We start from the raw sequence: 14330 nt of genomic DNA, 5'->3' as shown, positions 1-14330 counted from the left end.
CAGCAACAGCATTATGTCCTCCCTGTTCCTAACCAAACAAGACCTACATTATCTGTTCCAAGAGAGAGGTTGGGAAGGAGAGGCCTGGTTCCATGCACACACGACACGTGAGATCGGTGGGAAGGAGAGTGTATATCCAAGCTAGTATTGTGTAAGCAGCACTGCACATGATCTTGAGATTTCCGCTGGCATTGTGACGGCTTTTTTTTTTCTTACCTGGTGCCAGCTTCCCTTTGCCAGTTTTGTAGGTGACGCACCACAGTCACACGCGCACACACTCACTTGGCGTACACAGAGAAGTGTCTCGACGCATACACCTATGTCCTGGGCTGTGGAGGGAGGGAGGAACGAGACTAAACCAGCTCCCAAAGGCCCGAGACTCCTATCAGTCTCCGATTCGCACTGCAGCTGTCAACATCTCTTTGTTTTGGGTTTCGTTGTTTTCATTTGATGCCTCCAGCAAGCAGCACTGTGGGATGGTGGTCCTCTCCCCCCCCCCCAGCCAGTGCTCTTGGCGTGTGGGCTAAAGGTCTGGCTTCATGCTACCCCAGCCAGCTGATCCACGGGCAGCACTCCAGGGCCCTGCAAAGGCATGACGCTAATAATAATATCATCCACCTGCCGTGCCCACTGGAAATAGCTGCCGCTTACATAAGGGCCTGCAGGAGACAGAGCGAGAGACAGAGACAGAGACAGAGCGAGAGAGAGAGAGAGAGAGAGAGAGAGAGAGAGAGTGGGTGAGGCGTTTGCTGCTGGAGGAGGAGAGAAGACTCACTGCTCCTCTTTGTTGTGTTTGCTTAGATGTGTTTGGGTGAGTCATAGGTGTGACCGTGTTGTGACAACAGACTGTGCCTGGGAGTCGGTGTGCATGCGTCCGTTTGTGTGTGTGTGTGTGTGTGTGTGCAAAAGGTGTGTTATCAGTCTTATCTCACGTGCCCAGATGCACTGCACACAGAGACGTTCTGTTCTGGTTGAAAGTAGAGAATGCACCAAATCTGATTAGATCTCAGATCTTCAGATGTCTGAAAGTGGCAACTGTCCTTTGGCTTTCTCCACCTTAATGATTCAGGAAGCCCTTATGGTGTACGGAGTTGTCTAATTCTGTGACATCAGGTTCTGTTTATGTCAATGCTAGTGTAGGTTGCTGTTGCTACACTCTGCCCTTGTTTTTCTGCCGTCTTCCTGGTGTGGTGCCTTTGTGCTGTGCTGTAGGAGAATGCAGCACCGCAGCCAATCCAGAGCCCTATGCTGCCCTTTTACACGCCCCCCCCCCATCCTCCTCCTCCTCCTCCTCCTCCTCCTCCTCCTCCTCCTCCCCTCCTCAAGGTGGTCTAGCCATTGTGCCTCACTTCTCCCCCTCCACCCAGCTGATGTTTGTTTGTGCGGTGTACGCCTTTCCCTTTCTCCTCTCTCTCTCTCTGTCTGTCTTTGCACCTCACTGTTTTCTCCCCTCTCCCCCCTTCTGGTAAAGCTTTACCTTTAACCCACTTCAGTTCAGCCTTACTATGTGGGAGGGGGGGGGTTGTTTGTGTATGTATGTGGGGTGGGGGGTGGTGTGGTGGTGGGTACAAAGAGCACAGAGCTGTACTATGGATGAGTCGTTAGAGAGAGTGTGTGTGTGTGTGTGTGTGTGTGTGTGTGTGTGTGTGTGTGTGTGTGTGTGTGTGTGTGTGTGTGTGTGTGTGTGTGTGTGTGTGTGTGTGTGTGTGTGTTCTATTCCTTTCCCCCTTTCCTCCCTCCCGTTCTCTGCCCTCCTCCTCCAGCTGGCCGTAGGCTCCTCCCCTTGGTGTTCTCAGTGTGTTGACTGCTGCTGCTGCTCCACGTGCACTCAGCGCTCAGCACTCAGCACGTGGGAGGAGTTCCCTGCAAGAATGTGCGTGACTGCCTGATTCTGCCTGGGACAGGGACACAGCGCCCCCCCTGCTCACACACACACACTCACACTCACACACACACACTCACATGCGCACATGGATATGCATTATTGCATCGGCACACACAGGCTTTGTACAGAAGGGTAGGAGGAGGAGGAGTCTGGGCAGTGGCATTGAGGGCGGGCTTTGCTGGCTCCAGCCTCTCAAATCAGCTGCCACAGAGCATGAACCAGTGCCGAGGGTTCAGCACGGAGAAGTGTGTCCACACACACACACACACACACACACACACACACATGAGGTTTTTTAAGTTGCAGAGCTAAAAATACACTGGCAGCACACTGTAAGGACATCCTCCCTATCAGCTGCAGCAGCACATACAGCAGCCCTGAATGTTGGCTGAGAGTGTTTACATCTGCTTCTGTTTGCTGCCCATTCATTTCCTGCCTGCTCAGAGACGGCATGAGGGACATGGGTGTGAAAGGCGCAGACCCACGCATAGATGCATTCAAAACAAACATGAAACTGTCCAGAGCTGCAGACCAGGGCTAGGCATTGAGTAGCCTAACACTAACAACAACAACAACAACAACAACACCCACCCCCGCTCACACCGTGTCCACGTGAGCTGGTGAAGCAGCTGATTTCCTGAAGGATCAGCATGGAGGTCATGTGATCCTCCACCCGGATTTGCCCTCGTCCCTGTACTGCCCTACTGAGAGAGACCTCTGTGCACAACACCACCCTGACTAGCTCACCTGGTCCGTGTGCGATGGGAGCAACCAGGTGTGCCCTGTGTGATGGTGGGTCTGCTTGCCCCGTTAAGAGCCAGTCCCTACTGCGTGTCACGTGAGCTGAGTGTATCCTGCCAAAGCCCCCCCCACCCCCCTCCAGTAGCCCTCTCCCTCCTCCCCTCCTCCACAGCATGGGGATGGCGCGTCACCTCGGAGCATAATGGCCTGCTTTGACTCCTACAGGAACCAGCACTGTGGGAGCCTCTCAGAGGGAGCTCACGGGCCGAGAGGAGTGCTCACACACACTCTCACCACACTCTCTTACCATCAAGCCCCTCGTGCCCTGTGTTACATTCAACAAGGGACAGTCTGAAAACTTCAGTCTAAAAATGGATAAGTCTTGAGTCTGGGCACGCACCAAACAGTACTTTGAGTTGTGGTGACGTGACCACAAACCGAAAGGTCTGTGTCGGTATTGTGTTGGTATTCCTGGTGGCACGCTGTCTTTAGAAGCGTCTGTTTGTCTTGCTCCCTGCCTCCTCCCTCCTCCCTCAGCAGCAGATCAACTGGCTGTCAGGCTGCGCCTCCACAATGGCCTGACACATAGCTGTGTGTCTGAGCCGCCCCGCCCAACCCAACGCCACCTCGGCCTCAGTCGCTGGAACGTCACATCCATTAATACGACGTGTTATTTCAGACCCAGCTTCACGTGGGCACTCAGCACCAACCGGCCACTCAACCACACGGCTGACGTGGAAGGGCTCAAATTATCAACAGAATGGTGGAACTGGAAAAGTGCAGTCATTCATTCGTCGTGTGTGTGTGTGTGTGTGTGTGTGTGTGTGTGTGTGTGTGTGTGTGTGTGTGTGTGTGGGGGGGGGGGGGGGGGGGGGGGGGGGGGGGTTGATGATTGTGCTGTAACCAAGCTGTATGGCTTCTCTTTCCTCTCCCTGGGTGGAGCTCTTTAATCTGCATCTGCAATTGACACCCTCCGCCCAAGTGTTGGATGTCAGGCAATAAGGCTGGATTTCTGTAGGATAAAGTGTCTGTGTGACTTGGAGGGAGTGGCAGCATTAACAAGTGTTTAATTATAACAAAACAGGGGCGCACTTATAGGCGTTTCCTATGGTGAAATGGACTCTGAGTGATGTTTATATGTTGGGAGAAAGCAGTGTAAGTTTGTTTGCAGAGATCTGAAATCTAAACAGGTGAGCTGTCTCTTGTTTCAGGGATTTCATTTCAGGTGCTGATTTCCTCTAAACAATGCAGCACTCTGTGTGTGTGTGTGTGTGTGTGTGTGTGTGTGTGTGTGTGTGTGTGTGTGTGTGTGTGTGTGTGTGTGTGTGTGTGTGTGTGTGTGTGTGTGTGTGAGAGGCTGGCAGGCAGGTGCTGTCACGTCACGAGTGGCTTTGCCTCCGTTGTGCCACAGCCCAAGCCCTGCCCACAAGCACTCATGGCCGCCTAACAGTGGTGGGCATTGACAATATGTTGAGAGTTTGTTTCCTTCACTCTCAGTGCTCAGCCGGGACAGCTGCTCTGCCAGTGGTCCAGCAGGAGCCTCAGCACTGTGAACCTGTCCTGCCACCGCAGCCATGACCAGAGAAGGGCCAGTGTGGTCAGCACTCTGAACCAGTCCTGCCTCCGCAACCCTGACCAGAGAAGGGCCAGTGTGGGCAGCCTCCTCAGAGAGCCCAGACTAATGATGAGGCCTCTGAAGGCCAGCCGTGACCCTGCCAGTGGGCCGTATCAGGTGGCATGTAATCACAGGGGTGGCCTGAGGAGTTGGGGAGAGAAGGTCTTAATTCCAATGCTTAGGTTTCAGATGGTGTTCCTTGCTGCAGTGCCATGAGGGTGAGATCTGCAGAAACAGTTGACGCCTGTGTGGTGCATTCGAAGCATGTTTCTGCGAGTGTGTCGATGTCGGCCATCATTTTAGCATGTTAGGTTGACGGTGCATTGTGTTTTACCTGCAAGCCTTATTCATGAAAGATGTTTGTGTTTTACTCACAACACCTATTGGCAGCATCAGCGGGATTCTAGTTTGTGATGCCGTGTGGTCGTGTGACAGGTGATGTGAATTATTCTATGAGGTGGCTTCGCGTGAGTGCCAGAGCGAGATGCTAACGAACATAGTGGGCTGTTTGTTTTGGGTAGATAAGCAGCTTTGACTGCACTGAGGCCAGCTGTGAGGAAAGAGAGAGACAGTGAGAGGAGAGGAGAGGAGAGGAGAGGAGAGGAGAGGGAGGCTGCTCCACTCTGGGTGTTGTGAAAACACAGGCAAGAGGATAGCAGAGGCAGCCAGACAGACACTGCAGAGGAACGCCTGTTAAGATCTGTCTGCCAGCGAACAATGCTGTAATTATGGCTCTGGAGTCTGCAGTAGACGTGCGAGGATTTCTAAATGTGTGATAAGCTTGAGGTCAGCGAGGTTGCTTTCACTCCTGTCTCTCTCTCTCTCTCTCTCTCTCTCTCTCTTTGGGTCTGTTTAGGTTTTTGATCTCTCTCCTGTCCTTTCCCTCCCTGTTAAAAGCTGAGGAGAGAAATCATGGCAATTCTGTGAGCATCTGTTTGGATGGCTGATCTGGATTCAGGCAGATTGGGAGGTTTCTATCCCTTCGGGTTTCAACGTGTGGGTTTTCCATCAGCTTATCTCGTATCGCTGAGAGGGCTTTGAGGCCCACGTGCAGTCCGGGCACCGGGCCGCTGCAGCTCAGGTCGTTGTGTAACTCTCCGCGATGTCCACTAACCACATCCATCTTGGTTCTCTCAACCCCCCCCCCCCCCCCCCCCCCCCCCCACCCCATCTCTCTACAGATGCTGGTGAGGAGTTTTTTGAGCACGACGCAGAGGAGTTCCTGGTATTCCTGACCCTGCTCATCACAGAGGGCCGCACGCCGGAATGTTCTGTGAAGGGTCGCACCGAGGGACTCCACTGCCCCCCAGCACAGTCAGCACAGCCCGTCACAACCAAACACGAATGCAATGACAAGCTGCCGCAGGTATGGCTCTCCCCACAGCAAACTCTCTCACAGAACAGAACACGTCACCACTGTCTGTAGTATAAGTGTGCTGGACACTCGTGATCGATTTTGATCCCTGCCCTTTTTTTAGATAAAGCTCAAACATATACAGTACCAGTCAAAAGTTTGGACACACCTTCTCATTTTTTGAGAAGATTTTTCTTTGATTTTATTATTTTCTACATGGTAGATACAACTTTTTTTGTTTAGTGCATCATTCCATATGTGTTCTTTCGTAGTTTAAATGTCTTCAGTATAAATCTATACTTCTCAAAAAGAACACTTCTCAAAAAAATTAAAGGTGTGTCTAAACTTTTGATTGGTACTGTATATTCTATTTAGCTCTTCATACCATCTCATGGAGTGGGGGAGGGACTTGAAAGTGCTGTGCCCAAAAAGCGAACCCTCTCCCTAAAACAGTCCCCTTTGCAGCTGTTGCTGTTGGTGACCTTGTGCCCTCTGTGTGTGTGCCCCTCAGTGTCGGCAGGCCAGGAAGACGCGCTCCGAGGTAGTGCTCCTGTGGAGGAACAACATTCCCATCATGATTGAGGTCATGCTGCTGCCTGACTGTTGCTACAACGACGAGGGCCTCGCCACCGACGCCACCGACCTCAACGACCCGGCCATCAAGCAGGACGCCCTGCTGCTGGAGAGATGGACTCTGCAGCCCGTGCCCAGGCAGTACGTCGCCCCCTCTTCTCCTCCGGCCTACGTGCTGAGGAACTCTACACTCATCAGAAATGTGACAGGACCTATGCCTTGTCTTCATAGTGTTATGTTTTTCAAGCTGTAAAAAACCACGGCTGAAATGGATTTAGCCTTGAGCTGTTCTTGCACAGATGTTTTTCAAATGAGAGACCTAATTAGGAGCTTCCTGTTTAACAAGAGCCTGGTCACTCTTAGCTTTTAAGCGTCTTTCACTAATAGCTGTAATCATTCATTATTATTGTAACATAGACCACAATACTCATGCCCTCTTCAGCTATGCTGCTGTGAGAGGAGATGGACTGAAAGTGCTCTATTTAACTCCTCCCTTGAGACAGATGCTTTCACCGATCTGCGGCTTTTTTGTGTGTGAGTAATGTGGCGTGTGTGGCTGTTTTGGTTTGGCAGGAGCGGTGACCGCTATATCGAGGAGAAGACTCTTCTTCTGGCCGTTCGCTCCTACGTCTTCTTCTCCCAGCTCAGCGCCTGGCTGAGCGCCTCCCACGGAATCGTCCCCAGGAACATCCTCTACAGGTCAGTCGGACTGGAAAGATTCGCCATGTGTGTGTGTTTACATGGGGGTTTACTTAAGCCAATGGGCAAGGGTTTCTGATCTGGGCTTTCTTGGATTTGTGTGACAGGATAAGCGCAGCAGACGAGGAGCTGGTGTGGAACTTCTCCCAGACGCCGTCAGAGCACGCGTTTCCTGTCCCCAACGTGTCCCACAGCGTGGCCCTCAAAGTACGAGTGCAGTCCCTGCCCCGCCAACCCAACTACCCAGTCCTTAAGTGTAGCATCCATTCCGGCCTCCCTCTCTTTGCCAAGAGAGGTCTGGACCCCACCGAAAGGCCGGTCCGTGGTGGTGAGCTGGGCGAGGCTCTGGGTTCCCACCTTCACCCCCGCCTGCCAGGCTCGCCCCTATTCCAGCGCCCTCTCCGCTCCCCTCTGCCTCAGAGTCCCCTGAACTCCCGGAAATGCCCTCTGCCCGAAGCCATGCCCCCCGGCAAAGCCGTCAAGTGGTTCTACTCCAAGCTGAGCAGCTCCCCAGACACACGGCCCTTAGACTGCTACAACACATGTGCCAACGGGACAGAGATCCCCAAGGCTCCCGGCAGGGAGTCCCCCGTCCGAACCTTCAAGTCCCCTTCTCTGGCCGACCCTCTGGTAACCCCCAGCCCCAGTCCTCGACCTCTGTCGAGCGAGACAAACCCCCTGATAGGATCCCTGCTGCAGGAGAGACAAGAAGTCATCGCACGCATTGCCCAGCGTCTCAACTTCTGTGACCCCACAGCCCCACACCTCCCCGACGGCCTGTTCAGCACCTCCACTCCACAGGGCCCCAAGTCCATCTGGAGCCCCGCACCCGAGCAGGAGGCCCTGTTCAAGAGGACCAAAGAGCCGCCCTGCTTCCTTGACCAGGCCCCCCAGCAGCAGCAGCCACCGCCGTCCTACCAGCAGAGTGACGCGGATGAGCACAGCCAGCCTTCTCCCTTTGACACGCCCCTCAGCCCGCACAGCCGCAGGCGATTGGAGCACGATCCTCAGATCCCCGCCTCCAAGCCCGCCTCCTGCCGTCGGCTGCTGCTGTCAGAGCCGTCCGACAGCTCGCTGCTGAGTGAGGCCGTGCAGGACATCTCCCGGCTCATCCAGGAGCGTCTTCAGCAGTCCCACCAGCTCCTGCACTGCACCTACAAGCTCTGCCGCCAGGGGGCGCTGCTGAAGGGCCCGACGGAGACGGGCAACGGCTACAGCACCCCGGCACCACCCACCACCCTCAATAGCACCAGAGAGCAAGACCCCCGCAGACCCCCAAACGCGACCTGTCCCAAACTTGAAGCGACGCTGGGCCGGCCTGAGCCGCCCGCGTCTGACCGTTTAAAGAATGCCAAAAAGGAGGAGCAGAGTCCAAGCCCTCCGAGAGAGAGCTGCCTCAGACCTGGGGGCCCCGTGCGGCCTCAGAGCCCCGTCCTCAGGGACATCACCCAGAGGCCCACCCAGAGAGACTCTCCCCTCAGCCCCGCCTTCACTGACACCCCCAAAATGGACCTCATCCACAGCCTTGCCCTCAGGGACACCCAGAGCCCAGCCTACACGGATGCCCCCCATCCCCAACCCCCCAGAGAATCTACCTACAGCCCCACAGCCACAGCCAGAGACAGCACCCACAGACCCCCCAGCTGGGACGCCGCCCAGAGGGATGTCCGGAGCGCCACCGACAGAGACGCTACTCAGCCTAAAGGCACAGAGTCTCCGCCTGTCAGTGGGAAAACCGACCCGCCGCGCGACGAAAACCAGGACCCCTCAACCTCCACAGTCTGCACACCCGCTAGCCTTACCCACCTAGCCCACAGCCCAGACCGAAGCCCCCATTCAGACAGAATCCTCAATGGGGATGCCAGGAGTCCTCTGGTAGGCCCTTTAAGCTATCTTTTCTCACACACTCATTACTAAGTCTGTACACTGTGCTTGGCAATTTTATGATATTCAGAAATGACAGGTTTATTGTTATTTTTACAGTCTGTGTTGTAGAGTTGTTATGTAGAGTATTTGGAGTAAAGTTATTATTGACATTGACATAAGCTATTAACACAAGCAGTCGTACACAGATGGTGTTATTGCAAGTGCCGCTACTTATTCTGACTCCAACTGTTTGTCGTTGACAGAGAGCCAACCCTCCTGCCTTTCCCTTGAAACCGTGCAATAACTGGAAGAAGCAGAATCGCCACTCTATCGACGGGACAGCCACCAAAGCGTTCCACCCCTGCACAGGCCTGCCTCTGCTCTCCAGCCCAGTAAGTCCAGTCAGGTGTTCTTTAGTGTTGCTTCTTACGTACAATAGCCAATCTTTCAGAATGCCACCCATCATTTAGGTTGTGGTGGTAGTGGGATAATAATTCTATTGGCTTTAGGTAAAGTTAACCAAGCACTACAAAACTATTCAATACATATACATTAACTAGAGCAACCCAAAGAAACACATTCCAGTTCAGTTATGTTTGACAATTGTATTATATTTCATTGTTCAGTTCAGAGCAACAGTAAACAAGGGTCAGAAAGTATCTCTTTAGGGTGAAACAAGGTGGGTCCTCCGCTCAGAGAAAGGCCTGTTGTAGCCTCGGTAAAAAGAGTTCTTCAGTCAACGGCCACTTAATTTAGCCAACAAACGACAAACAATTTCATAATAAAATGCAGGCTTCAGACTTGCACCATCCAGCTGCAGTATTAACTTCCTATGTGAACCGTCAGCGATTTCACCTGCTGAACAATGATAAGAGCGTTCACAATGCAGAAATGAGATCACAGAGCTTAGGAAGGCCAGAGACGCTGCAGAAGGGATCAAAGGCTGCTCTCTATCTAGTACACAACACCTGCTTGGCACATCCGGACAACACTGCAACTACAGGCAAACCGGGAGTGCTGAGGTGCGACAGGTCGATGAAGTGAGAGGGACCGCAATATTACCCATTATGAACAATGACTATTACCGATGTATTAGAAAATATTCGTTTTTGACATTGTTTTTATCACCATAAGGTCTTTCAAAATTGTCTCCAGTGGCTATTGCTAGTTTGTAGCACAAATGTGTTTGTCCTTGGAGTTAGTTCTGAAGGATGAAAAGCGTTCACACTTGAAGGTTTGAAATCAGTTCTGTGGCATTCCACATGAGGAAAGTTTCCCACTGATGAGCCATCAAGAGCCTACAGGGCATCCAGGAAAACGTCCTTCCCAATTGAGTGCAGTTCAGTAAGGCAGTGTTGTGTGTGAATGAGTCATTAGAGGTGTGTGTATGTTTAGTTCCTGTTTTGATGCCTGAGTCAGGCACGTGACTCGCACTTGCCTCATCTGGCTGGAGGCTGTGACTCACTTCCTGTCTGGGCTCGTGGCGTCCCTCAAGAAAAGCTCCTATTTCCTGCTTTTCTGAGGCATGTGTTTGAGCTCACAGGGGTGGGACGAGTTCTCAAGGCCCAGCAGGGTCGGGGTTTTGTTTAGCTGAAGTTGTTGTGGTTTTCTCTGTTCTTTTTGTTGCCTTCTTCAATGCTTGGAGCTCAACTCTAAGCCTGTCTTACACAAGCAGCCCCTTTTATTTCATTACTGGGGCTTGTTTAAGCTGAAAGGGAACAAAAATTCTTCCAAAAGTCGAATTCTCAGTAGGATTTCGATGTAAGCGCAAATTCTGTTTTTATTGCTGCCACATGAGTGATGTGTCTGAGGTCTCTAAAGGGTGGATGACTTCCTCTTCAGCTGCCTCTTAAAAGCGCCTCAGATGGAAACTGTTGAACAACTTGAAACTGACAAAATACTTGATTTTCTTTTATAGACAGGGACTTTTCAGTAGGCCTTCTGATCATTTGGATATCATACTCTTGTTTTCCATGTTAAGAAATGATAACAACTTATTACAACATATAATATTAGATGTTTGTGCCAGTGTCAGAAATTGAGAATAAATATTTTACATTTGTATTAATTTTCTTCTCCTCGTATATAAACTACCATAGGCCCATGTGGTGAACAGAAGATCTGTTTGCTGGTGTTGTGTAGGATTTTGTTCTCCCACATTGAACCCATCATCAAATTGTGTGTTATGTATACAATCACTTCTACTCTAAGTAAGCCTAGTAATTAGATGAGTGTTGCGCTTGAGCTTTGCATCCTCTGAAGACATTTTCTGAAGTACTGAAGACATTTCCATATTGTCTGCACTTTGGGTTTTTTTCACCTACATACAACATGTTGTTTCATGATAGAACTCTCCACAACAATACAAGGGACAGAAAAATACTGACATTGAAACATACATATGGAAGTTAATCTGAAAACAAAACTAGATATATTTTCAGTATGATCTCAATATATTTGATCTTTCATCCTCAGGTTCCTCAAAGGAAAAGCCAGACCGGATATTTCGATTTAGACACATCATTGATCCACTGCAAAACCCAACCCTGGGCCACAAGCAAAAGGTAACCCTAACAGAACTAATCATTCAGTGTGCTCACTGCATGCAGTCTTCCTAGTACTGCTTTATGTTCTCAGCACACTGCCATCTACTGTAAGTATTGCCAAGCTTACATAAGGCCCTGATTCTGGCTATTCAAAATGGCTGGCTGGTTAGGTGGATTGCTGTTGAATGCAGTATTTGAATGAAGTAAAGATCATTTTACGTTGAGAAAAAGTGTGTCTGTCTATGCACGTAGATGCCCATGTTTCTATATGTGTGTATAGGTATATAAAGTGCATGTGTGCATCTTATGCCATGTTTTTGCATATATAAGTGTGCATATATATTTTCTAAATGTGAGGAGTGAATGTGATTGCCCCTCACCTTATGGTTTTGACTGTATGGTTGTGTGTGTCTATGTGTGCACAGAGCCTGCTTGAAGAGAGAGGCCGACGAATGTGAGCCTCCACAGCAGATACTCAGTGCTAGTGCCCCACCTGCAAGCCTCAGCCTTCTGGGTAACTTTGAGGTAGGAAGCCAATGACATACAGACTTAACTAGCTGCATTCTGCTATATAATGCTCACTGGTAATGTACATGTTTATAACATTTCTTCTGCTCATTCATATCCATTCAGTGCATTTCTGGGATAATGTAATGAAAAAATTATTCAGTTAAATTTGCCGAATGGCCATCTCAACAAAGCTATCCGTTAAATGTGCGTGTGCATATTTTTGGTTTGCCCACAGGAGTGTGTATTAAACTATCGGCTAGAGCCTCTAGGGACAATAGATGGTTTTGCAGCTGAGGTGGGCGCCAGCGGAACCTTCTGCCCCAGCCACATGACCTTCCCCGTGGATGTGTCATTCTACAGCGTCTCTGACGACAATGCACCTTCTCCCTATATGGTGAGCCGCCACTGTGTTTGTCACTTAGCATGTAACATCCATGGCCAAACCGAAATGGTGCTGAATTGGAATTTTCTGTAGTACTTTCACATCCATGAAAATGCCACAGAATAATGCTCTCTTTAATAAGCTCATTTATTTTGCATATGGCATGAAATTTGATAAGGTGGTGCTGTTTCAAAAAGTATATTTATGCTTTTTTTTGTCCTTTCATCTAGGGTGTTATTAACCTAGAGACCCTAGGCAAAAGGGGCTATCGAGTGCCTCCATCAGGAACCATTCAAGTGGTAAGACTGTTAATATGTTCATGAGTGTATTTTAGTACTGTCACTGAGAGGGTATTTCTCATTTTTAAGGGCTAATGTAATACATCTGTGCTGTGAGGGCTTAATGGAGTCTTTAGATGGTGTTACATAAATATTCACACAAGTGTGAGAACAAAGCACACAAAGTGCCATCTCACCTTGCTCAGGGAGTAGTCAGAGAGAATGAATGCCTTCTAGTCAATGGGTAGGGGAAATACTGAATTAAAAACGAAATACTTTCTTCAGGTTTTACTGTCATTAATGTATTGCCCCTTTTCTCTCGTTTTACACTTGAACATTTCGCTGCATCTCCAGACCTTATTCAACCCAAACAAGACTGTGGTTAAGATGTTTGTGGTGGTGTATGACTTGAGAGAGATGCCAGCCGGCCATCAGACATTCCTCAGGCAGAGGACCTTCTCCGTCCCCGTCAAGCGGGAATCCAATGGCCATGTCAACAAGAAGCCCCTTCCCCTTAGCCAGGCACGGATCCTGCGCTACCTCGTACACCTGAGGTGAGAATATTTGTCTGACACGCACGCACGCATCATGTATTGATGTTCTGTAGCAGACTTTCATTCCTTCCCACTCAAAACCTCATGTGCTTTTGTGTCCAACCTGCTCAGGTTCCAGAGTTCTAAATCTGGGAAGATCTACCTCCACCGAGACATCCGGCTCCTGTTCTCACGCAAATCCATGGAAGTGGACAGTGGTGCTGCCTATGAGCTCAAATCCTTCGCTGAGTCACCTGCCGACCCCCGCTTCTCTCCCAGATGCTAACGACCTTCAGTCTTGCGCTGGGGCCTTAACAAAATCACAACCTCCAGGGCATGGTTTGGCTCACATCGGGCCTTCAGTCTTGTGGTCAACTGTTATGTTCATATGCAGCACATATTGATGTTTGCCTCAGAATCAAATCAGTGAACATCCTCGTCACAGGAAATGACTTCTGTGGTGGTGTGCATGAATATTAGTGGCAATCAATGCAGAATTGTTCAAACTAATGTGCAGAAGATGACTTTTGACCAGACTGAATGCTTTGCATCAGTTGAATCGGCTCATCATTTGCTTCTTCTCAATAATGTTTTTGCACAGAGAACCACATGCAGGGCTCCCCACCGTCCTCACATACAGGCTGTCTGCAGTGCTCAGTCCTTCAGAATCAACTGGCCAGTGGGAGTAATCCGTTATTTCAGATGTAGATCTTTTATTTTCCCCCAAGTATTTGGTGTGAGTAAGGAGCCATTACAGCTGTAAGACAACGGACCAGTTTTCCAAGAGAACAAGCAATCAAGCCAGAGAAAACTACAGAATAACATTTGAGAGAGCACTGTGCTATTTCCATGAAAACTGGAAATTGAAATTAGTAATATTCTAATACCTATTTTTTGTACTGTTACAGAACCACTTTATCAGAAGTGTTGCAATAGAAGAAAATAAAATAAAAATTATCTTACTAGTTTAGTGTTTACATATTTACTTTGTCAGTTATTTAATATTTAAATTAATATTTCATTTACTGCACATGTGATGGCCGTCATGCTAAGCATTATGATGTAGTGCAAAATATGTTTCAATCATAATATGTATTTTTGACTTTAATATTCAGATCTGAAATAAATATATATTATATCTTTAAAGCAATCTTCACAAGTGTGTTTGTATGTTTTCTATGCTCTTGGTAAACGGATAGGGAAAATTAAAGTTTGTGTTTAAAGATTAGATTTACTGTGAGATTACAATCCTGTGTACAGACTTCATCCTACTATATCAGACCTCATCAGACTATAACCAGATTAAACAGTGCACTCTTTTTACACAACTTAATCTGTAAACCTAGAA

General features: G+C 49.4%; 1 protein-coding gene across 1 annotated transcript in view; it reads left to right on the top strand.

The window, feature by feature from the left end:
* fam214a (family with sequence similarity 214 member A) overlaps window positions 1-14132 on the top strand; it is a 30756-nt gene extending 16624 nt beyond the window's left edge. The window contains exons 2-12 of the mRNA XM_012814944.3: window positions 5423-5607; window positions 6107-6309; window positions 6742-6867; window positions 6975-8742; window positions 8997-9125; window positions 11209-11297; window positions 11705-11804; window positions 12025-12183; window positions 12402-12470; window positions 12804-13003; window positions 13115-14132. Coding sequence (XP_012670398.2) covers window positions 5423-5607; window positions 6107-6309; window positions 6742-6867; window positions 6975-8742; window positions 8997-9125; window positions 11209-11297; window positions 11705-11804; window positions 12025-12183; window positions 12402-12470; window positions 12804-13003; window positions 13115-13268 — 3182 coding nt within the window. The 3' untranslated portion in view covers window positions 13269-14132. The remainder of the gene's footprint in view (window positions 1-5422; window positions 5608-6106; window positions 6310-6741; window positions 6868-6974; window positions 8743-8996; window positions 9126-11208; window positions 11298-11704; window positions 11805-12024; window positions 12184-12401; window positions 12471-12803; window positions 13004-13114) is intronic.
* The last annotated feature ends 198 nt before the right edge of the window (window positions 14133-14330 follow it).

Source organism: Clupea harengus, chromosome 6, assembly GCF_900700415.2.
Source record: "Clupea harengus chromosome 6, Ch_v2.0.2, whole genome shotgun sequence".
NCBI lineage: Eukaryota > Metazoa > Chordata > Actinopteri > Clupeiformes > Clupeidae > Clupea > Clupea harengus.
Note: the sequence above shows the minus strand (reverse complement) of the source record. Positions and strands in the feature narration are given on the sequence as shown.